At 41.1% G+C, this 25,434-nt stretch overlaps 1 protein-coding gene across 5 annotated transcripts in view; it reads left to right on the top strand.

Moving 5' to 3' along the window:
* CREB5 (cAMP responsive element binding protein 5) overlaps positions 1-25,434 on the top strand; it is a 146,175-nt gene that overhangs the window by 4,619 nt on the left and 116,122 nt on the right. For all 5 annotated transcript variants that reach the window (XR_016394305.1, XM_089917582.1, XM_022584406.3 and 2 more), the window contains exon 2: positions 24,154-24,280. Coding sequence is in view for 4 of the 5 variants with exons in the window: in XM_089917582.1 (XP_089773708.1) it covers positions 24,154-24,280 (127 nt within the window). In the remaining variant the exon portion in view is untranslated. The remainder of the gene's footprint in view (positions 1-24,153; positions 24,281-25,434) is intronic.

The raw sequence follows: 25,434 nt of genomic DNA, 5'->3' as shown, positions 1-25,434 counted from the left end.
CCCAGTGACCTGAGTGGGGGGAGAGATGAGAACAATGCAGGTTGGAAGAAAGACCCTTGTGTCCCCATTCATGCTCAGCGATGGCTTTGTGAATGGGAAAATGGAGTGAAATGGAGATGAGTGAATTCAGTCGTGAGAACTGGATTCTACTCCTGGCTTGATTAAGAGAATTTCTATTTGCAATAGTTTATGTGTGTAACACCTATCTTTAGTCGGGTGAGGCTCCCTTTTAAGCTTGTTACCTCCTCTCGCATATCTTTTCTGGTGGTAAAAATGATGTTTGGAGAATGAAGAGAAGGGGGTTTCCAAGGTGGCAAGGGTTATGATGGTGAAGTTGGTGGGATTATATAACAGTGATGGGGCCCAAGACTTATATCAAGGGTTCCATGTTAAGGTTCCCAAGTCTCTGCTGGAAACGAGACCTCAGGCTATCTCAAGCTTCATGATGAAAAAACGTCTCAGATTTTACTAAATAAGCATTGGTCAGGAAGGCCAGGTCAACATGCAAAGGCAGAGATTAGCGTGGACTTGAGATTGAGCACTGTCGTGGGCCTGTGCCCATAAAAAAAGGAGAAGCAGTGGATTGAACACGGCCTTCTCCTTTCTGCTCTCTTTTTGTTTGGTCTTCTTGGGCCTCTGAACTTCGAAGGGGACTTTTTTGCATTGGATTTCAGAAAGATGTGTGTACGAGCATCTGAGCCAGCGGCCATGGTCATAGCGCAGGGATGTGGGGAATAGCTGAGAGGAGGAAGGAACGTGGGGGCCAATAAAAATCCTGTGGTTCAAATCTGAAGTTTATAATTTTTAAACAGACTTTGCTAGCCTGATTAAATTGTACAATAAGCCTTGGTGCTTTCAGAGGTGGTGTATTCCATGAATTTTGGTTGCAAACCACAGCAGTTCCTTGACTACTTACATCCTTGAAAACTGAAATCGACTTGACTTAGCACTCCAAAGTCCACAACGTAGTACACAAACACTTTATAACAAGTCCATACATCTTTTCTTCCTGTGCCTACCCTGGCAGGAGAGCTTATTTAATGATTGATGAAGCAACGCTGCACCCAAGAAGAATTAATCAATAGTTCGCAATCATTATGGAGAGTGCAGCAGTAGTTATACAATAGCCAAGACCCATCTAGCTATCAGTAAAGTCTTGCTTTCCACCACATGATACCAAAAATTGAATTCTACCTTATAATTTTTTTCCTTGCTGTCTTTAATGACTAAAATAGAACTGGATGTGTCCAAAACAGCAAAGCCTGGAAAAAAAACAATAATAAGGTTTCAAAGGAATGCCAAGGTATCTATTAATACGTAGACTCAATCACTCGTCTTAATGGGAGATGGAAAATGGGGCCAAGAGGCTGTGTTCTATAAGCTGGAATGCCTACTATGAATTACTGTGTTTTAGGAACCTATGAACTTTTAAAATCAAAGATCTTTAAAGGCTGAAGTCACGTGGAGCTGGATACATGTGCTGACATGGCAGAGAGGTCATCTAGGCCCCTTGTAGCCTTGTGGGCCTGGCTGCCCACTTGGCTCTGCCCCTCTGCCCTCAGTGGGGCCCATATCACTGCTAAGTAAGGGCTGACAAGCAAGCTCCTTTGCAGAGGTGGAGACTGCTTATTCAAAATCAATACAGCCCATGTGACTGTGCCCCATGAATCTCTTTGGAGTCAGACAGATCTGTGTTCAGGCTCTGGCTTTGCCACTTGTAGCTGTGTGATTTCTGACAATATGTTGAACGTTTCTGAGCCTCCATGACTTCATCTATGAAATGGAATCCATGAGATAATGACTAAATGCACTTAGCATGGGAAATGTTCAATAAGTGTTAGTTATTTAATAATGGGACCAGCTGACTTTTTTTGGAAGTCTGAATAATAGTCTATTTGGGGCATCAATAGTTTAGAGAGAAACACTGTCATTTACCAGTTCCTTCCCAGAATGGTAAACTGAGTCACAGAATGCCAAGGAGACTGTGGACAGGAGAAGAGGTGAGGAGAGAAGCATATCATTGGCTCTATTCTCTGTGAGCATCTCTTCACTGGCCAGAAAATGAGGCTTAAGATCTCACTTGAAAGCAGTTTATTTCAGAGCCAAGAAGAGCTGGGTCTTTTTTTTCTTCCTACACCTTTTAGTAGTAGATTTCTTTTTTAGATGGCATAAAGCAATTTTTCTTTTGCATTTGCCTCTTCTTGACCTTCTTATGTATCATAGTACTTCAGTCAGCTCAGCAACACTCTGCAATAAGTGGCTGATCTCCTTTAATTCCTCTGGAATTAATAATAATAACAGCAATTATGATAAACCCATTTAGTATAAATGTACATGTAAATTACTCTCACGTTGCATTTTCACCTTTAGTTTTGCTTTCACCAGCATCCACCCTAATATGGTTTACAAAGTGAGCTCTCTCTAGCCAAATTATTTTTCTTAATTCAGACCTGGCCCTAGCTCAGGACAAGGCTGCTTTTTGCCATTTCCTTCCACCGAGGGTGAAGAGGAAGCTCCAACGTACAGGTCACAAGGGATGGCATTTGCTTTGCCTTTACTCTCAGCATCCAGAACTTCCTTAGCAATAGAATAATAATCCTCCCATTCTAAATGCATTGATGAGGCGGGAACTTTAGAGATCCTTCAACCCAACTCATTCATCTTACCGATCAGGAATTGAGGCCACCCCAAACTGTGACTAATTATCTGCTATCATAAAGCTATTTGGTGGCAGGTGCCAAGACCTGGCTCTAATGCAGTGAAGAGAACATTTTCACCCTGCCAGGCTCTTGGGTTTTCTGGAGCCAGGAACCGCATCTTCTTGCTCAAGCTGATGCTTCTCAATCCCCTTTTGAGTTCTGGCTCCTGGGGATGGTGTGGTAGGAAGAGTGCAAAGAAAGACTCAGAGGTGCAGGGGCACAGAGGAGCCGCTGGCAGGCCTGGAGAAGCTGGGAGTCATTCAGGCACCTGGCTGTGCAAACACTCCACCCTCTGGTCTGGAGGGAGGGGTGGGGAGGCGGACAAGATACTTTGCTTTCTGCCTCCAACCAAAAGCTCCCTGGTGTCTAGTTAGTGGGTGGGGCGAACCGTCCCTAGTCCATAAGTGAGACGGGGTAAACGTCCAGGAGTCAGCTCTGTCTGCTTGCCACCGCTCTCTCGCTTCCTCCCTCTCCCCACGCCAGCCCTTGATACACTGAGTGCGTGGCGATGAGGACAGAGCTTGGAAACCCCCCCGAACCAGCACCCACCCACCTGCAGGATGACCTCTGGGCTCTGAAACTTGCTGCTTCCTCCCTCTCGCTCCCCACCTAGGGAACGGTTTTAGACCACAATTCCCAACCCAGCCCCACTTTGCACTTTAATCCCAAAGAGACTCTGACACTTTGTGACCACAGAAAACTTGTCACTTCATTACGATTCTGGAAAAAAAAAAAAAAAAGCGAGAGAGCAAAGGGTAATTCATAGTTGTTTTAATGACTTTGCATCCTTTCCCAGGGAGGCAGCTTTCAGCTGTTAGGCACAAAGGACGCCAGCACTGACATCTGAGAGTGCAAAGCGGGCAGCATTTTTCATAATGCTTTATCACGAGATTCTTCACAGCCAGTTAACCCAATTAATCTTCCCACAGTACTTATCCAGGTGCTGTACTATTCAACTTCCCTGCAGTCTCCAAAGCTCCGTGGCGTGGAGATGAACTGTTGTGCCTCCCGACCTTGAAAGGATGTTTCTAACTAATTAATGACTGTTAAGTGCTTGGAAAATGCACTTTAGAAATATGCTGGTGCTAAGATGTCTGGATCTTGCACTGTGCAACTGCATGGTATGCGAGTCGGAAATCATTCTTGCCGTTTGTAAATCATACGAAGATGAGTATGACCCCTTCTTTTCTCAGCTAGATATCTGTCCCCGCATCCCTCCCCTACCACACATTTGTTCCTTGTTCGTTTCTCCCAATCTGTATTAAGCTGACTTTGGTGAGATAGTCTGGTGATTCTTAGGATTTCTTCCAGGAAGTGAGAAGGCTCATCATCGTGCTGGGTCTTCCAGCCATGTGGTCTTTAACGAGGCGAATTGAAAAACTGCTATTGGCTGAACTGCCAGGAAAAGAAACATGGTTTTCTGTATGGTAAAGGGGTTTTGAAACTTTTTTTTTTTTTTAATTTATTTTTGGCTGCGTTGGGTCTTCGTTGCTGTGTGCGGGCTTTCTCTAGTTGTGGCGAGTGGGGGCTACTCTTCGTTGCCATGCGCGGGCTTCTCATTGAGGTCGCTTTGCTTGTTGTAGAGCATGGGCTCTAGGCGCGCAGGCTCAGTAGTTGTGGCTCACGGGCTTAGTTGCTCCACGGCACGTGGGATCTTCCTGGACCAGGGTTTGAACCTGTGGCCCCTGCACTGGCAGGTGGATTCTTAACCACTGCACCACCAGGGAAGCCCTCGAAACTTTTTTGATATGAACAACAGTAAGAAATATATTTTATACCACAGCCCAGTGTACTCATATGTATATGTTTACCTATGTGTGTGTATGTATAGTTTGATGAAACAATTCTTAATCTTAACTGTGTCTAACTTCTTGGATATCACATCCTATAAAACACTAGCCATGTCAGATTAACCTGATTTCACCAATTTCTCACTAATTGATCCACTAATGAACTACAGCCAGAGTTCAAAAAGCACTGGCCCAGTGGAAAGGTCAGTGGAGTACTGGACCAGGGTCAGGAGACCTGGGTTATAGTGCCAGCTCTGTCCCAACTCCAAGATTCCGTCCCCAGACCTCAGTGTCCTCATATAAAATTAAGGTATTTGTTTTCAAACTGAATTTACTCTTAGAGTACTTTAAAAAAAAAAAAAAAAAACTTTTTATGGGGAAGCCCAGTATGGAAAATAGAGCCTCTGATTGGCCCACAGCTCCTACCTCAACTCATGTCACCACCTCCACCCAGAAGTCCTTGGAACACAATCTGAATATTACTGGACTAGAAATTTCCTAAGTCTCTTCTTGTTCTGGCATTCATTGATAATTTTATTTCCTACGTAAGAGAGTTATCTAATGAAACACACCAGGTTTTACTTCCATTGATTCCGAGCTAGGAATTTTCAACTGGTCATCTCCAGAATGAGTGGGAATTTTTGCTGTAGGACCATAGTTCTTTCCTGTTTCAGCTTTATGGCTTGTTCTTAGGCCGCATGGGCTAGGCTTCTTCAGGGAAAGAATGAGTTTGCAAGGCCTTTGGTGGACGTGTGAGCAGGCAGACGTGAAGATGTTTATTTATGTCATTGTGTCTGTTTTCTTGCCTCCTAAATTCAGCAGGTTCTTGACTGTTAACACAGCTCAAGTCATTTGGCTTACAGCTGGTAAAATACAATTTTCTGGTTCTCCGAAAGAAAGGTTTTTCAGACTTATCAAAAGAGAAGCTCATAAGACTTCTTGCACATCAAATAGCTCTTACAAAACACCATTTTGATGAGTTAAGTGTAAATGAATCAGAAACATACAGATTAAATTTCCCTTGAAAGACACATGGGTTTAAGAATTAAGGGGGGAAAGTGCTTGGCAAGATGGATTTCAGGTTTTTGCCAAACCTCAAAATGTTTGAAAAATGGTTTGAGATGTTTTTACTGAACGCAAAATGCCACGGAGTTCACCCATCCCAGACATAATAGCGAATCTTTCTGACAACAACTTTATGACAAGAAAAAAGGCCTGTGGGGCTTAGCCATTTTCTCAGTTCTCTTTTAATACCGCCCTCCCACCCCACCCACCAAAAAGCCCCACATTTATAGGGCGAGGAGAACTGTCTGATTGACAAACTAAAGTTTCAGGTCAGGCAATTACCAGAAAATAACCCCACCACTCTTAAATTTTTGGATTTTTTTCTCCCATACTACCCAAAGTCAATTATACCATTTTCTAAGTGGAATAATACACTCTAGGGATATGCAGTATTTGATATATTTTATTCACTGGTGTCTAGAGCAATGCACAGTTATTCTAGTCATTTGTCTGACATTATAGTGTCAGCTTCTTTGGAGACAGAAAAAAAAAGTCCACTAAAAGCAAACGGACTGGAGGGAAATATCCATTGGTTTATTAAAACAGCCGCACTGTGGAAATGCTATATATTATAGAGGCAGGGCATGGGTTGCGGTTTTCAAGTTGCTGGGAATGGTCCTAGGAACTTGAATTCTGTTATAGCTTCTTTATTGAATAAGCTATATAGAACTTTTCCACACTTTAGAATTTTTACTGGCGTGAGGAAAATCAGGAGCAACATAGGAAGGACCCGTGGACTGATTACGTTAGGAGAGCTGTGCATCTTATGTATTCAGTGCCCTCCCGTCCCATTCTTTTTTACTAGGTACGCCTGACAGAAGCCAGCTGACAATCTCATTTTTCACATGCGAAAGCAGAGACAGAGTGGGTTTTGGGTAAGCTGCGCACAGCGAGTGAGGGAAGGAGCCTGGGTGAGAAGGCTTGGGCCAGGCCATTTGCTCTGTGAAGCTACCTTGTCTTAAGCCCTTGTTTCATTTTCCTGTTTAAGCCAGGATGACCAAGGTTTGCTTGCCTGCTTCCTTCCTTCCTTTCTTTTCCTTTGAAATAAAGGGTGTATTCAGTGACTGCCAATATCGATTTAGAAAGTAGGGGACAACAATGTACTTTTCAAAATGTTTCAAGTCAATGTAGACCACACACACACACAAATCTATGCTATCTTTAAATCTATATGTTTTAACTTTATGCTGGAAGTAATGGGAAATCTATTATCTTGTTAGTACAGCATCTGACACCATGTTTTGAGGTAGGACCTTCCTCTCCAGGAACTAAAATTAATTTGTTGCAAAAGGAGCGCCCAAAAGGGAGAGTAGAAGTCACAAGAAACACAGAAAACTGTTTTCAGTACCTCCAATGAGAATCCTACGTGGCAGTGATTGTTAAAATATACAACCCCTCCCCATCTCATGCCTATTTATATTTATTGAGCTCAAAGTGAGAAATAAATGAAAACTAGGAATACTGGAGAGAAAACTCAGTGATACCAGCTTCAGAATCAGAAAAAGTAGGGCCAAATTCTGGCTCCATTTTTACCTTTTCCAAAGCAGCTTAATATAGGATAATAGGGCCAAGAAGGGCTTCTTTGTTTCCAGAAAATGCTGAGCCCCTGCCCATAGCTCAGTGCCTCCCTGCCATTTACCCTAAATCTCTGTCTCCCTTTTAGTGTAATGCCCTCTAATTCAAAAAGGATCAAATGTGTGCACTACAGTCTATCAAGCTGTTCTTTTAGTTTGTAACTCAGACACCTACGTGAAATACTAGAAAATTAATTTTAAAAATTCTCAGTGTATGTAGTCATCTACATACCCAGTTTGTCATCTACAGGGGGATCAGGCTGAATGGACGCACATCAGATAGCATGTATTTCTAGACAGGGCTTGTTATTACTCAAAGAGATTGTTCTCATCTCATGTTAAGCTATGAACAGCAGTAATTATTTAATATCTTGTTGGCCTGTGTTGATGTACTTTAACAACCTGCTTTGCACAGATGGTTAACTCGGCTTTGAGCCTCTACTTACCAATATCTCCTCTCCCTCACTCTCACACACACATATGTAAGTGAACGCACACACACGTGTGCTAACTTCTCATCTTTCCTGGAACAATTCTTGTGTCTCCTTTCCTAAGTTCCCTCCCCTGAAACCCCCAGGGTATCAGATATCAGTTGGGGGATTCTCCCTTTACACCTACTCTGACTTCCATGCCTTGTCTGTTTCCCTTACTACATGATGGATTTCTTAAGGGCAGGGATGATCTTTTATTGACTCTGGGCTCCCAGCACAGTTCTTGAAACATAGCAGGAGCTGAGTAAATGTTTAAAAAAATAAACTTAAAAAATAATTTTAGTTGTGTTTCTGTTGGATTGTATTTTTACTGAAGCCACAAAAAGTAGGTGGGACTGAAATTGCCCCTCCTCAGGCCCTCTTGGGTTCTTGGTCCTTGTAGAAAATTCAAGCAGTAAAATACAGTGGAGTTTTTGCTCAGATGATGAGCTCCCTGCTTGATTTCAACATTCTCCCTCCCCTAACCTATGTTTATCTGCATGGTCTTATTTATATCTATTTCCTTTTGATAAAAATAGAAGCTCAAAAAAGTGAATTTACCACACAAGGGATGATACTTTTGACTCGAGCCTGAGTTCACAGGTATAGTTAAGATGCTGCCCTGCGTGTGGTTGTCCAGCTAGGTGCTCATTTTCTGAGTCATCTGACTTCTGAGTTTTCACTTTTTTAAGAGTATAATTAAGATAGGTTCCCAGGGGGTTTAAAAAAAAAAGTGAGTAAAGCAGACAGTCTATATGTTGAGACCCATATAAGGAGATTTGTGGGCACCTGCCCAAATTGAGAGAAGCATTACAAGCTACTCAAAACCTACTGAAATGTCAACACACTTTTGAAAAGGGTCCATTAGGGATGCAAATTTGTGGTTCCCTGATTATGATAAGCAGTGGAAAGAAAACAGTGAAAACCATTAGGAGGTTTTGAGAACTTGGTTTTGAAGAGTGGGGAAGGGAACTCTAGTTTCTGCTAAGGGCTGGGCTTCGTTTCTTTTCCTAGCCCTTCCCTGCATTCTGAACCAACAATTCTCATGATTTAAATGATCCTTAAAATTCCTTCATTTTTGGATAAAGCCAATTAACTCATGTCTAAATGGGGCAGCTTTGAAATTTCACACATGTCAGGTAAAGTTCATTTTAATAAGATTCATTCTGTGGATTACAAAGCTCACATCAGCCTTCTGATGTATTTCGGTTTGTTCTTACAGGGGTTTTTCATATAAAAGGTTAATTGTAATTTAAAATCTATAATTCTAACTCCGTAGTCTTTTACAAATCAACTCACACCAGAGGTATATTTCTATTTAATAATCATTTAGGGCTTTTCTGTGAAAATAACCGATTCATCTAATCAGAAGGACACCTTTAATTCTGGCTGTCCTGAGTTGTTCACACATGACATCAAGTGATATCCATAGTAATGGATAAACTAAATAGGAGCATAATTTTTGTGTAATCACTCAATATAAAAAAAAAATAATAATAATTGATTTCTCCATCTTCCTTGATCTGGAAGGCATTGTATCAATTTCCAGGACGTCATAAAACAAAATATTTAAAGTATGTTTCAAATAATAAAAAAAAAGAAATACTTAACTTAATAAAGATGTGGAATTCATTTGTGAAGAAAAACACTGGCTGTGGACCAATAGGCCAAAGAGTTTGCCAGAAGTCTGCAGTAGACAGTCATTCCTGAATGTCCACTCTCTCCATCACTCCGGAGCCCACTCCATATTAAGAAAATGAATTCTCTCAGCCACACTGGACTTTGAAATCACTGATTTTGTTTACTTTGTTTTTGAGTAAAAAACCAGAAGATCCTTTTTTCAATTTTCTGCCCACTCCATATTAAGAAAGTTAATTCTCTCAGCCACAGTGGACTTTGAAATCACTGATTTTGTTTACTTTGTTTTTGAGTATAAAACCAGAAGATCCTTTTTTCAATTTTCTGCCTTATAAGGAAAGCAATCCATGGCACTTACAACTATAGTTCTTTATGCCCTATTTTAACTAAAGAAGCTTGCTTGGCATATATATTTGATGCTTGGGAACCTTACATAAAAATTATGGTTTTTGACTCTTCTGGAGAGCTTCAGCAATTGAAACCATTGGCAAAAAAGGAAAACACTTAACTATCATAAGAACCGTTGAATGCTTCAATATTAACCTAAAGCAAAAATCAGAAGCCCTGGGATGAACATTTCCACTTGGCATTTTTGCTTTTGTGCTTTTCAAAAGAAACAGCCTCAGGCTTCAGAAGGGCAGAAAGTTCTATTACTAAGAAGAGCATGTAGGTGAATACCCTGGTACTCACTTTGGATCAATCATCTTAACTTCTAGAAATCTTTCCAGCTGTATTATGGTATTCTCCGTTCTTCTCCATCCAAATGGAGTGGAATATTCCAGAAAGCAAGCACAGATTTTCTCAGTGCTTAAAAGAAATCAGAATGACTTTACCTCTGGCCGTCAAAAGACACATAGCCCCTGCCATCAGGGAGCTATGAGTCTAATGGGAAAGATTGACACTAAATAAATAATCATACCTATAAAAATATTGTTAGAAATAGCATGAAGGAAAAGCACATGGAGCTATGGAACCCTCTAAATTAGAGGCACCTGGAATTTGGGGGTCAGACATAATTTTAAGAAAGTGATATTTAAACTGAGACCTAAAAGGTAAATAAGAGCTGGTCAACAAAAGAGCAGGTGGCTAAACATTCCAGGCAAAGGCAGTAGGATGTATTAAGGTCCTGGGGTAGGAAAGAGCTTGGCACATTCTAGGAAACGAATGAAAGCCAGGATGGGTGAAACATATCAAGTCAGATTGGAAAGTAGTACTACAGATATCAAAGAGGTAGAACGCTTAAAGGATGATTTTATTAAATTCTGATATGCTGAGCAAAGCCATGGAAGAATGTTGAGGAGGGAAATGTCATGATTAGATCATTCTGGCTGTGATGCAGAGGTTGGATTGGAGAGGAGCAAAACTGGAGGTGGAAACTGTGGGAAGAAACAAGTGAGAAAAGATGGTGTTTTGGACTAGGATCTTGGTAGTGGAGATGGAGCCAAGTGGATGGATTCCAGGTCTATTTTGAGGGTGGAGAGAATAGAATTTGGTGAATGATTAGAAGTAGAGGATGAGGGTTGTGAAAGTTAATGCCTGGATTCCACGAATTCACTGCTATCAAATATATTTAAGGAAATATAGGACCCTTTCTAGGGAAAAGGTTCTAAAGAGGAGACACTGTATTAGTTAGGGGTCTCCAGAGAAAAAGAACCAATAGACAATAGGCTATGAAGATATATATGACTTATTATAAAAAAATGGCTCACACCAATTATGGAGGCCGAGAAGTCCCATGCCCTTATCCCTGCGAGCTGAAGTCCTAGGAAAGCTGGTGGTACAAATTTCAGTCCAAATCCAAAACCCTGAGAATCAGCAACACTGATGGCGTAAGTCCCAGTTCAGGGGCTGGAGAAGGCTGATGTCCTAGCTCAACCAGTCAGACAGAGGGGTGGGGGGGGGGGTGACTCCTTTTTATCCTTTTTAGGTCCTCAGCAGGTTGAATGATGCCTGCTTACCTTGGGGAGGGCAATCTGCTTTACTCATTCACGAATTCCAATGCTAATCTCTTCCAGAAACACCTTCACAGACACACCAAGAAATAATGTTTAACCAGATATTTGCACATCCCACGGCCCAGTCAAGTTGACACCTAAAATTAACCATCCCAGGCACCATGACCGGATCATCCATAGGGCTCAACGTAGGCAATTGGGGAATGTTATCTTAGCTCTTTAACAGTTAGGGTCAGATAGCATTTACTCCTCAGTAGTGAAAATGTTTCCTGGCAAGTCACAGACTTGGAGGATTTTTGTCATTCTCAGAATTGTCCAGTTTAGTCCCAGTCCCAAAGGGCCCAATGGCACCACAATGAAAAGACAGTAATGGCTTATTTGGTAACCTGCCCTGCCTCTCTCAAAGAATATTATTCTGTTTAATAATAACTGACTAATTCTAGTGTACGGAAGAGTGAAACCTTTATTTCATGCTAATTAAAAGGATCATTTTTCATATGCAAGAAGAAACTACCCCCTCACCTACCCCTCAGGACTTCTGGTTCCTGCCCTGCTCGGCTAAATGGTCCCTGCACCCAGGCATCTTTGGAGCCTGCTTCTTGTTCAAGGAAAGGGAATGTCCAAAAAAGGCTAGTGACAAATGACCCGTTTGTCCACAGCTTTGAGGAAAGCCCACTCACAACTGACGTGCTGCTTCCCTGAAGTAAATAGCTCTGGGCCTCTCCATAAGCCAGGTTACCACTCTTGATCGTATCTAATTATATAATTTTAGAGTCAGAATGTCCTTAAAGATTGTCGGCTCAGCCACTTTATTTTATACATGAAGAAACAGAAACTCAGAGGTCTTGAGGACACAGCCCATGATCACCAGGCAAACCAGTAGTTGAGAAAGTGACATGCTTTCTGGGATATTCAGATTCAAAGCCAAGGGCTCAGTTACTTCACTGTATCTTTTTATGATCTTCAGATTGACACATTCTGTTCTGGTGAGCCACTGATTTCCCAGGGCCTGAGGAGAAACCAAGCTGTCGTCACAGATCAGTGAAGGGATTTCTTGGGGAACAGTGAACTCCTATGAGCAAGCATAATGTGGCACGTGTCCTTTAAATGCACTGACAGTCACTTTCTATTTCTATTTCTAGTAGGGGCTTACTGTCGATAGCTAAAATTGACATTTACTGTGACCATAACTCTACCACAAATTAAAATCAGACCCATGTCCCTCTGGGGAAGATGTTTATTAAGCTGTAGGAAGACATCTGAAATGATACCAAATTACATTTAAACTTGAAACCCCAAATACCACACTTGTTTGGGCGTAGGAATAGGACTGTCTGGGGAATAATATGGGAAACTGAGCAAGTCACTCTCTTTGGCAAAACGCAAGGCCACCAGGGAAGGGAAAAGTGCCTTAGAAGAGATGCTTTATACATAAACCCCCGTGTGGCTTTTAACTAATCATTTAAGCCTAAACAAAATTTCCTTCAGAATGAACTTAAAGGAAAAATAAGCCCTTTAAAAGTTCCATGCCTTTAAAGAACAGACACAGATGTTCCAATTGTTTTTATAAATACACTGAGAAGGGGGTTGAAAGGAATATCACAATAAAACAGGTCTACCAAAACGCAGACCTGCGTTCCAGGGTTTGACCCAGCTAACGCAGACAAAAGCATGCTTGGGACCGAAAGTCTTTATATCACTTTTGCCTTTTAACATGTAGATGTCTGATGTCTGTGGGTGTTTGTGTGTAGTGGGTGTGTTTATGCACGTAGTATGGTCACAATCTCAATCTCTGAGCCTAATGATAGAACCAACTCTGTCCAAAGGGAAGCTAGACTCAGTGGCTTCTTTGCTTGTGTGTCCAGCCCATGTGTAGCTTTGAAAATAGCAAAAGCCTCGTTGCAAAGCCCTTTGAGATCCTTGGATGCAAAGTGCAAAGTAAATGCCAAGTATCATTATTATGAACTTCATTGCCACTATTTTATTAAGTGTTTCAGACTAATATCAATTTAGCTTCATGAGAAGTGCTACAAAGTGGGAGAACTTGAAAGGAAGCCCGGGAAAGGTTGCACAAGAAGGACGCACGAGTTTCCTAGAAACTCCACCCCTGCCCCAATCCCCCTTGCTCAAGTCAATGATAAGTTGACTGTCCTTTCAGGATGGAGTTTCAAGTCATCATGATCTTTAAAAAAGAGGCCTGTCATGGCTGTCTCGTGGGGGTACTGCTGCCAGGAAGTGAAACACCATGTACAGTGCGGTAACCTCATCAAGTCATTCAACAAACCTTTATAAGGCTCCTATTGTGTGCTGAGCTCAGTGCCCTGTGATACTCTCCCTCCAGTCTAAGGGAGAGACTGGGACCTGCTATGAGAGCACATAGCAGAGACTAGCCTGGACTGAAGAAATCAGCAGGTTTCTCCAAAAAGATAATATGCCAGGATACACCAGGACTCCCAGTATTGGAAAAGACATTCAGATCCCTCAGAGAGGCTGGATGTTCTGAGTCTTTTCCCCAAACCACTTCACCCTGGAATTTAGGAGAATATAGATTTAGTCTGTATTTTAAAATGACACTAGCAATGATTTTATGTTCTGAAATAGATGAATCATTTCTTGAATAGAATATACATTGATCATCCTCCAAGGTCCAAGCACACACAGAATATTATCTCATGTATGATTATCAGATCATCCTCCTGCCACACCTATGAAGTGGTGACGATAGCCCTCTTTTTGCCTGTGAGAAAACAGAGAAGTTAAATGATTTGTGCAGAGCGCACACTTGTGGTCCGTGGTGGGGCCAGCAAGCGACTCAAAGCTTGTGCCTTGTCAGCAGCACAAGGCTGCTTTATTCGAGTTACTGGTTAATGATGGCAGCCAGCATCCTCTCTGTCATTTCTGTCAGCCACTCTCACTGGAATAAGTGAAAATAATAGACCTACTTTAGGACCATGAGAGGTCTGCCAGTTCTTCCACCTCCTCCCCTACAAACCCTGCCAGATGGGGACGAATCTATTTTTTCAGAGCCTAATAAGAGGAAATTCCAAAACCTCAGTAAGCCATTTAATTGTTTTACACTATTCATTCTCGCCAATATTCCGTCTCCTAAGTTAAATCCCATGTGCTGCTGAATAAGTGTACTTATTCTTATTGTTATTATTCTGCTTCAGTTGGGTTTGAAAGTAACTGGTCACCATTCTCTGAATATAGTCATTTGGAAATTTGAAGATCGTATCGTCATCTCCCAGTCTTCTTGTTCCTTTCACTTTTCCATTTAGGTCTTCCCTGCTGGCCTTTTGGTATTTTTCAGTGCTTCTTTGGAACCTTCTCCAAGTCCTCCATACCTTCCCCTTCTGCCTCCCCCCACCAACCCCTCACACCCCATCCTATGTATTTTGGTTATTTGGTTACAGCCTTGGTTTAGAATTTACAGCTGTCTGTTAGGATGTAACCTAGTGAGGAGATTACCAAGCCTTAGGAGTGTCTCTTTCCTTGTCTGTGTTTCCCTGGAGAGCAAGTTACCCTTGAGCATTTCAGTTACCTTATCATTAAGAACAGAACTTGAGAAATCAGGCTTTTAGCAGGCTAAGGTTGCAGAGTCTGTGCATGTCATCTCAGCTGCCCAAAGCCGCTCCTACATCGTTGACACATCCCCTCTCCTGCCAGTATACCTGTGGAGCTAATCATTCCTATCACTTCTTCCTAAAGAGCTGAAATCATCCTGGGAAGTGGCTGTGTGGGACCTGTCATAAATTTGGTCTCCCAGGAGAGGTATTTGAAAACTGCCTAAGAGACCGTGCCTCTCGATCCAAGAAGAGGTTAGATAAAGACATTAGTGAGGGTGACCTAGTGGGGAGCCTTGCAAAATGCAAGGATGAGTAAAGGTTGCCCAGATGATTCTTTCAAGAGCTCTTCTCTTTTTGCTGGCTGAAGTCTTTTGCAGCTGAGAGCCTCTATCATTCAGCAGCAAAAAAAAAAAGCAGTCCATTTGGAACATAGGTATTGGGGGATTGTGCTGGGTGTGGATTCCACCACAAATTACCATTCAAATATGGTCACCGACAAACTGAGAGTCCAGAAGAAATCAAAACCGAATTGCTGACTTAGAGCTGGGGGAAGGGGATGTTTGTAAGCGCAGGGAGCTCTCTGCCTCTCCAGAACATCCAGGCAAATGTGTTAGTGAAGGTTTTCATGAATTATTCATTTATGGTGAATGAATGCAAGCAGCAGTCACATGTAAATGACAAGGCTCATAATCAGAGTGCTACTTATTTGTCCTTAGGAAGCAAGGAAGAAGCTTATTAACGACTCACAAACAGGAAGACATTTTACTTAGAGATATGTTTCTATGGAGAAGAAATTTGCCCCTAGCCAGCCAATAGATATATATCATTTATTTGAGCTTGCATTCAAAATCATCTTTTATTTTATGTCTTTTGAACTGCACTTACTTGCCTTTTTCAAGTGTACTTTATAAATAATTGATAAAACTGAGAAGTTATTGGCTAACTGAAAAGCCATCTCTTCATGTCTTTAAGTCTGACCCATGGCTAAAGCCAAACTGTTCAGGCATTTAGGGTCTTTTATAAAGGGTCTTTATAAAGAGGCTTTAGCTCTTTACCAGGAAAAAAAATATCAGATTTTGAAAATGAATTTTTTTCAACAATAATGCATCAGAAACCAATCCAAAAGTGTTTTTGGTTAACTTAAGTGAATCAAGCTGACTGCATGACTAATTCAGATTAATGGTGCAGAAATCAGTCATTAAAGAAGGAAAAAAAAGATTGATTTACTAGTCTCAACAGAATGGCCATAAATTTGCATCTCCCCTTCTGTCACTACTCTCTCTGTTTAAAACATTTGAAAGCACTAGTAAACATCTCCTCTGCCTGAGTAGATGCAGCATATATGCTATAAAACCCAGCAAAGGCTCCAGCAGGATGCAGCTCTGTTAGCTGTATGACATTTTATTACTACCATTGGCCCTCTTGCTGTCAGGCTTTCATTGAAAGAAAAAGAAGTTACATTTCCAAGATATCAGATATTACATCTATAAGATAAAAGCAGCAGTAATACAAAACTGATTTTTTTAAAAGAGGCCCAAATTTATTTTGCATGGTAAATTTAATTTCTGACATCCCTGGTGATAACGATTACAAAAGTGTTCTTGTCGTTATCGGTAAATCAGTGCAAAGCAGATATGTTTAGTTGACTGTGGTGTGGGTGTCACTGGTACGTCTGAGTTCAGAGCTCTGAACATTATAAAGTGCAGCCTTATTGCAGGGCAGGCATCCAATTTTTAAAACATTATATAGATTAGAGAGAGATGAGTGTTCCTGAATTATTCATAGCCTTTTCTTATGAAATGCCCAAAATATAATTTCAAATGGAAATTAATTTAATTCATGCAAAAATAAATGGGTCTAGAACTCATCTGAAAGCTTGAGTTTAATCTAAGGGGCACTGATAAAAAGTACGGATTACCTTGGAGGTAACTAGTTATGCTTTTCAAGAACAGAATTGGGTTATGTTAGGCTGTTAATGTACATTAGTTTCACTTAACGACTTGTAAATCAAGTTCTCGTTAGTTAGCAGAGATAATTCATTGAACACTGTTCTTGCCATGTTCATTGCTAGTCGAAGAGATCCTTGAAAACTATGTTTTCTTAATTCAAGAAGTAATTATTAAACACCTATTAGGGGTGTCTCTGGTGGCGCAGTGGTTAAGAATCTGCCTGCCAATGCAGGGGACATGGGTTCGAGCCCTGGTCCAGGAAGATCCCACGTACCGCGGAGCAACTAAGCCCGTGCGCCACAACTACTGAGCCTGTGCTCTAGAGCGCCACAACTGCTGAGCTCACGTGCCACAGCTACTGAAGCCCGCGTGCCTAGAGCCTGTGCTCCACAAGAGAAGCCACCGCAACGAGAAGCCCGCGTACCGCAACGAGAAGCCCGCGCACCGCAACGAAGGGTAGGCCCCGCTCACTGCAACCACAGAAAAGTCCGCGTGCAGAAACGAAGACCTACTGCAGCCAAAAAAATAAATAAATAAAATAAAAATAATATAATAAATAAATTTATTTAAAAAAAAAACACCTATTAGGTATCATGTGCTTTCTTAAGTTTCAGAAGTATCTGCCTGGGTGAACAAAGCAGACACAATCTCGGACTTATGAAGTGTATTGTCTAGTTGGGAGCAAGGCATTTTTAAAAATCACTCAAAATCATTAATGAATTATAATTGGGAAGCGGAGATGGTAAACTCCAAGAGGCCATGAAACATATCTATTTTGTTTATCATCCTATTGTCACCAGTTGAACATTTGTAAATGAATTATTATGCAAGTGACCTAATTTGCCAAATAGGTTTTCCCCTCTGACATAAAAGTGTATAGAGCCCAACACGTATTAGGTGCTTCATTGGTTTTTTGATGATTGATTGAATAAATGGTGATTAAATACTACTAGGGAAAAGTACAGGGTGCCTGAGAGCATGCCAAAAAAGGCCCCATCCTGGTGTGATTGCCCAGAGAAGGTTGTAGGATTACTTATGTCAAGGGTCTGTGGCAGGAAGGAAGATGGCGCTTTCTTAAAGCTGGAAGAAAGTCATTATGGCAGGTGTGTGTAGCCCAGGGCCGTGAGCTGGGAAGGCAGTGAGGGGCCAGATGGTTCAGGGCCATGGAGCCATGTTGAGTTCTATCACAAGGATATGGACTTACTGGTATTGCTGATGAGCTAAAGCATTTGCCATTTTGCATTGGCTATTTTACTAGCTTTTCGGGACAAGATAGGGGCTAGGGGCTGGGTAGAGGATAGGATGCAGATACTAAGGCAAAATTCTCTTCCTGTACACCCAGAGGTCTATGTCACCAAAGGAAAAGTGGGGTGAGGGGTGGACAGTTCTTTCAAGGAGATTCCCGATCTTTATCAGAGATCCTCCCTTGAGCCTGAGGAAGCTTTGAAAGGGAAAAATACATATTTTAATTGAATTCTGCTGATATTTTTGTGCCTTTTCTCAAGCTATTTCTACTTCATAGTAGAATTTCTACTTTCAAATTCCTCATTTGTTAAAAGAGGAAATACAGTATTTGCCATCCAACTTCAGGAGCTTGGCCATGAGACCTGGTACAGAGCATGAGCTCATTCTAAAAGATACAAGTAATATGATGTCTTTTAGAATGTGGGCCAGATAGCTTTCTTGTTTTCCCAGTTATTGCTTCAGTTGGATTTTTGTCATTGTTTTCAGGAAAAACAAGAGACTGAGGACTGATCTCTGGGGAACTAGTTTGGTTCCATTTTGAGGAAATATTTTCAAGGATCCTTTCTGAGAAATACTGTGAAGTCATTTTGCAATTCTGTAAAATTGTTGGTGGGAGGAATCCATTTGCCTCCATAGAAAGGTTTGGGATTCTAAAGTTGATGGGTTTTAAAAGAAATATATATGCGAGGAGTTTTGGACTCTTTTATATTTGTTAGATTGTAGTTGTTCAATGAAAGCTAAGGGTTGATGTTCTTTAAGATCCCAGCCTTACTCAGTGCTTTCACTGCCATGGGCCTGGCTTCGATCCCTGGTCGGGGAACTAAGATCCCACAAAAAGAAAAAAAAAAAAAGATCCCCGCCTTAAGCCACAGTTTCTTGATTGAAGTATAGTAATTAATCTGTTGTTTGGTCAATGCTTCAGAATAATAATAACAAAAACAACCACAACTAATTTTGTTAAGCATATTCAATATATTTAATATGTGATAACTCCTAATGCCCTGAGGTAAATCTCTCTATCACCTCATTTCACTCTGGAGGAAACGGAGGCACAGAGAGACCAAGTAACTTTCCCGAGGTTTCACAGCTAATAAGTGGCAGAGCTGGGATTCCAAGTTGGCAGACAAGCTCCTGAGCCCATGTGCTTCACTACCCCACTTTACAATGTAGTTAGTACTACAGGGAAGAAATTAACTATGCTGTCTTTCCATTTCACATCTGCTTGATTATCCTGGCAATTTGCTTTCTTTACAAAAATAGGAATTTTAAAATCCCACTTAGGAGAAGAATGAGTAAATAAGCATTTCTCATTACAAACTGCCTCCTCTTAAGACTTAAGAGTTTTGTATTCAACTCTTCAGTCTCCCCATCCCAGACAGAGACTAGTTTGCTAAATTAGGCCACAACACTTCATTTAAGAAGGTCCAGAGGAAGCACATCTTTCTTCTCATAAGCAAATACAAAGATAGCAGTCAACAAGGTTTCTCTAGTCTGTGTGTGAGATCGTGTTACATTTAAATGAGAATGAAGTGTGGGCCCCATAGAATGGATTGGGTCCGTTTTTAAGCAATTTCTGTCACTTTTTAGGAACACCTTCTATTTGGAATTTAAGAACTAGGTGCTGTACCAGCTCAATTTCACTTAAGAGAGACACACTGAGCCCCTCCTGTGTGCCAGGTGCCAGGTTAAGGGCTGTGGACGCACCAGTGAGCAGTAAAGAATACCCTTATCATAATGAAGCATATAGTCTCACTAGGTTGAGAACATCTCATTTTCAGTTCGAGCCCTAGAATCTGAATTTGAGCGTTTCAGGGATCTGTAGTCTGGTCCATTCACGAAACAGATGATGAGAAGGAGAGCCTAAAGGCTAAGGAAGTTTCTTCTCCAGAGTCAGAAACTCTTAATAGCAATGGCATCTGGATCCCCTGCTGCTTGCCCACTCTTCCTGCCATTTTCTTGCTTTTCAAGCTTTTCTTCAGTCTGTCCCCCGCCCCCCAACACCAAGTTCTTTTGTTGTTATTTTTTTATCTGCTCAAGATTTCTTTAGATGGCTGTGGTCTGATTTTGATGCTAATATCGATCTTCCAATTTTCCAACCTGATTTTCTTTTCATCATTCGCCTCTTCCCTTTGCCTGTCCACGTACCTGGCCTATCTGCCTGTCTTTAGAGTTTAATAAGCAATCCCAGGAGGTCATGGATCTGGTGAAGACCTGGGAAAGAAGAGCAGTCTGCCGTGATCCTCCTGAGATCTTGCAAACAAAAGCACTGGCCCTTGGCTCCTTAAAATAGTTGGGCTTGCCCAAGGGCAAGGAAGACCAGCAGGCATCTTTACTGACATCCCTAGATTGGATAACATCCTTTGGAGGGAAAAACGAGGCCATGAAATCTCTCGCTGTGGTACCTATCATTCTGTTAAGGACGGTGAAAACACAGTCTGTCATCCCTGACATCGTAATTGAAAGAAAAGCTTACATAGATTTCAGCCATAAGCAGTATGTTTATACAAGTGTATAAAGAGGAATAATCTGTCAAGTTGGAAAACTCTTAATGCTATGGGACTCAGTTTCATAAGTGAACAATCCAATATGAGCTCACACATCTTACCTTGTTCCATGCCTCAATAATTTTTAGTAGAAATACTTTACCTAGAGGCATATGCTTATTAAAAAGGAGGCTCGGCTCGCTCAAAGCCTGGAATTAACTCATGGCAACAAGCCTGCACTGGAGAGAGACTGTTGGGTCTTTGTTTTCACAACTTTACTGCAATTTGCCATCTTATTTTCAGAGCCTAGATGATGTGTTGTGTGGGAAGTTTGGGGTTTTTTTAAAGGAAGAAAACATAATTTCACATGGATCAGTGACTTCTCATGTTAGCAGTATTGCAGAATTTTACGACTTCATTGGAAAGTCCAGGGAGCAATGTGAATATCAAAGGAAATGGACCATGGATTTATTTTAATATAAAAAAATCAATAACTTAGTTATGGGAGCCATCAAGATGGGATGGGGGCAGCCCTATATTGCAAGTTGAGAATAAGTCCTACTTCTTTTCATGACCCGTATGACCTTGGGCAAATTTAAATGTCTCTGAATTCAGCTTCCTCCTAAGTAAAATGGGAGTAATAGGACCTACCTACCACATTGCATTGTTTCAAGTCACATGAAGGTGAACATATTTAGAAAAGTATGAAGCAATGTATAAGTGCAATATAAAAAATTTTATGCAATGTATTACATAATTATTATTTCTACATGCACAAAGGGAATTAGACAATTAATGCAAGTATTCCAATACCATTCTTGCTTCAGTGGTCTGAATATTCTGGATAAATGATTATTTCTCAGGCCAAGCTACATAATAACCCCATTCTAGTCCTTTGTATATCTAGTGATGGGTAGCCATAGATTCTTGTTTTTGCAGTTTTTGTAGTTTTAAAAACCTAAGCAAGAAGCCTAGAAAACTCCATTGGTTTTGCAGGTGGAGTTGGGGAAATTATTTACAGAATCTGGGTAAAACAAGAATTCAAAATTATTCAGAATTCAAACACACAGATTTCTGTAATAACCATTTTTCCCTCCAAGTATACGTTGCTAATTGGCCTGATTGGTATCATTAGTAATTATTATTATAATCCCAAGGGAACCCAGTACCCTGAAAGATTTTCTTAATTAATGAGGGAATACTTGATATTTTAAAATCTAGGAGACCTATGCATGGTGTGGAAATAACTGACCTAATAAGAACATTGAATTAAATAAAACATACTATTCCCCAATTATTCTGTACAACTGGGAGTTTTCCACAGTTTGGGGAAGAATGAAAACTTGTTTTAAATTTAATTACTTTTGCGTCTTCATTTACATCACCATTAAGTTGTTTAATTGATTTCTTTTTTAAAAAATAGCCCAGCAATAAAAACTGATAATCAAGGTTACCATTAATATGTTGGGAACAAAATATAAATGATGATAATGTGTTGCCCTTCTTTATGAGGATGATACTGCACATCAACATAATCTAATATTTTTAGTTGTCTTTCCTATAACAGTTTTTACGTGTCCCTAACTGCACTCAAAGCGTTACCTCTGGTGACTAGGGGAACAGATACATGGTAGAAGACTGTATGTATGTATAGATTTGTGTATCTGTATGCATGCATGTATGTATAGATGTCTGTCTCTATCTATGTGGATATCTTTAGATGAATGGTTGGATGGATAATTACCTATCTGTAGGGTTTCATTATGAAAGTGGGGAGTTCAGATTATTAATCTTGTACTTAGAGGAACTGACCATATTAAATATTCTGTACTTTGATATATAGCTATTTTCTTTTCAGCAAAGGTCCCAAACAAAACATTAAGACTAGAGAATACAAAATAAATGTCTGATGACTGAGCAGCATTTTATACCTCTCTGACTGAGCTCTTCACCTCTGAATGACATAGACTTTAAGACCCAGTGACATTACAACTACAGAATTTTGGAGCAGTTGAGACCAGCAATTTCCTAGAATTGTAAAAGCTGAAGGGCCTTCAAAGGCCTTACTAATCCTTACTGTTCATCCATACTCCAGAGGTCCCAAGGGTACATGCCAAGAAATACCCATAGTACTTCATTTGCTTTTCTGAGAACACTCATTTCATTGTTACAAGCTTCTTATATTAGCCTATCTATGTAACCACTCACACACATTCTGTTAATAGAACTGGTTGTAATTTGTGTACATCTCCGTAAACTCTGTGTAAAGGTTTTATATATTTTTTATATTTTCATATATACAACTTCCTAAACATAAATCTAGGACTAATCCTTCTATGATATGTGTAACTCTGATAGCAAGCTATGTTTCCAAGGGAACTTTCAGGCGAAAAGAACAGAAAACTTAATCTTCTTTGGAATCGTAACAGCAATGCGAAGGAAGAATATCTTGGCATTCTTTTTCCCAGTTTAGGCTCCATGAGTCACCCATGGGAGGCAAATGAGCTCCAAAGAAAAGGCTCTTCATGCTACCCTTCCCTGAAACACAGGAAGGCGTTGGCCTGCAGAGAACATCTCTCGGCAATCCTTACCCAGCGCTTAGCATGAGGGATTTTTTTTTTTTTTTTAGAAAAGACATTAATTTGGGAGGCACAAGTTTCTATCACGGCATTCAGGATAAGATGGTTTAACATGGAAGACTCAGAGGTCCTGAAGGGTGTTTGTTTATTTTGTTTTATTTGTTTGTTGTTAAGTCTTTACTTCGATGGTTTGACATTTATACAGCTCCCCAGAGCGAGAGCATCAGGAGATTGAGAATCTAGCCAAGGAGGTCACTTGTTTGCCATTTTTAATAAACATAAATAATTCCCTTTTTCCCTCAGTCCCATATTCCCTGCCTCATTAAATCAATTTAAGACCCTTAAAATTTTTTCTGGCAAATTGAAGCAAAAGAACTGTGTACTCCCCCAAGGAATGCTTACCCAAGTCCTGCAGGTCAGGCCGAAATCAGTTTCTGCCAAACAGCCTAACACCTCGAGCTATTATGAAATGAGGGATTGGTAATTGGGGGCTGGGCTCCAGACTTGCCTTGAGAAAGGCTCGTTGCATTGCTGTGAACCATAATCTAGCTACTTTGGTTTGTGACCTGGCTTTGTTGGGGTTTTTTTTCCACTCAAAGTAGAGAACTGTGAAAAAGTCAAAATGGATTTCTATTGGGAAATTATGAATGAAGTTGACTCTGCAAATCCAGATAGTGAAAGTATATCCAGAGCAAAGCCAGGCAGGCTTCCAGGCAGAGGTGTGAGAGAGTGTGGATAAAACAAATGTACACAGATCTCAGGCTCTAAGGTCCTCCAGAGGGCAGAGGCTTCAGAGTAAACACACAGGATTTCACCACCAGGTCCCTTTCCTGAGATGCAAGGTTGTAGGAGATTTACCGGCCTGTTGTCTATTGAATATCAGTTAGATAACAGAGGTCAGGAAATGAACTGGAATTTGATGTATTAACTAGGAAGTAGCAAAGGAAGCCAGGCTTGTATTTCATTTGTTATTATTTCCCTAATATCCTTAATTATGTGGCTCCCATCAGGGGATCTGATCTGCTGCTCATGTAATGGTGTTGTCCCCGCTGGCTCTGGACATGGGAAACAGGCAGTGAATCCCCTGATCAGGGCATTGAGAATAATGTTTGCTATTTTTTCTTTTTTTGTTGTTCCCAGGCCTGTCCCAGGCTCTCTATCTTCTCTGCTCCATCTTCACAACAGACAGAGACAGCCCATGCCAGCCTCCATGCCAGGGACCCTGCCCAACCCTACAATGCCGGGCTCTTCTGCCGTCTTGATGCCAGTAAGTGCTTCTGACTTCTGCCGAGGTTGCCGCATTTGAAAGAGTACAGGAAGAGCTGAGATCTAAGCTGACCTGGAAGAAAGTGGCTTCTTCTGGATGGAGAGTTGAGCTGGGTGCCAGTTTGCTTTGAGTGCCTCGCTGTGCATCCCTAGGCATCTTGCTGGCTTCTGCATCCTACAGTGCTTCCCTAATGAGGCATGGTTCCATCTTCCTGCTGGTGACAAGTGAGCTTGTCATACCCAGGGAATGGAATTTGTCCAGGGACACGGGATTTTATGACTACTCCAAAGCCTATAGCTTGGGCTACATACAGAGTGTCATTAAATTGCCAATGAGTGGTCTAGCCAGGACTCAGAGTGATAATTGGAATAACAACAATAATAACGATGGTACATAATAACTGCTAACACGTATCCGTGTGTATCGTGTTCCGTTAATCACGTTAGCAGCGTTTATTGAGGGCTTACCATGTGCCAGTCACTCTCTAAGCACTTCATCAACACGTGAAACAACCCTCTCAGGTAGGTACTAATACTATCCCATTTATTTGAATGGAGAAAGTAAGGTAAGTAGCTTGCTTGGCTGAGAAGTAGAGTAGCTGAGTTTTGAACCCAGGAATTCTCTCTCAACCACTACATGATCTGTACATTCTCTCCTTTCCCTCTCACAACAAACCTCTGAGGTATGCACTGTTATTACCCTCATTTTGCGGATGAGGAAACTGAGGCACAGGAGGCTAAGGAACTTGGTTAAGTGACTAAGTCACTAAGAGCTAGTGAGTGACAGAATCAGGATTTAAATCCAGGTGGTCTGGGTCCTGAGTCTACAGGCGTACGTGATATTATACTGCCCCTTCTGAAAACAATAGATTCATGTAGAATGCACATACAGACTGTTTCAGAGCAAACCTTGCTCTCCTGCCGCGGGATCCCCACCCTGTACATCGTCATCCTCCCTGGCATTGTGCTTCGGTGCACATGGCTGGTGTTATGATTTACAGGGCCATAAGGTTCTGAAAAGCCTTAGAGGTGATATGACAATTCAATTAAAACCCTCCCACAATAATAGCAGGAATGTTTTGCAGAGCATTTTTAACATTCTAAGGAACTGTCTACATTTGCTGTTTCATTTTGTCCTCACAGCAGTCCTGTGGG

The sequence above is a fragment of the Delphinapterus leucas genome, chromosome 9, assembly GCF_059928025.1.
Source record: "Delphinapterus leucas isolate spDelLeu-1000000601 "Yukka" chromosome 9, BTC_Dleu_Yukka2, whole genome shotgun sequence".
Classification (NCBI taxonomy): Eukaryota; Metazoa; Chordata; class Mammalia; order Artiodactyla; family Monodontidae; genus Delphinapterus; species Delphinapterus leucas.
This window is presented reverse-complemented; position numbering and strand designations above follow the sequence as displayed.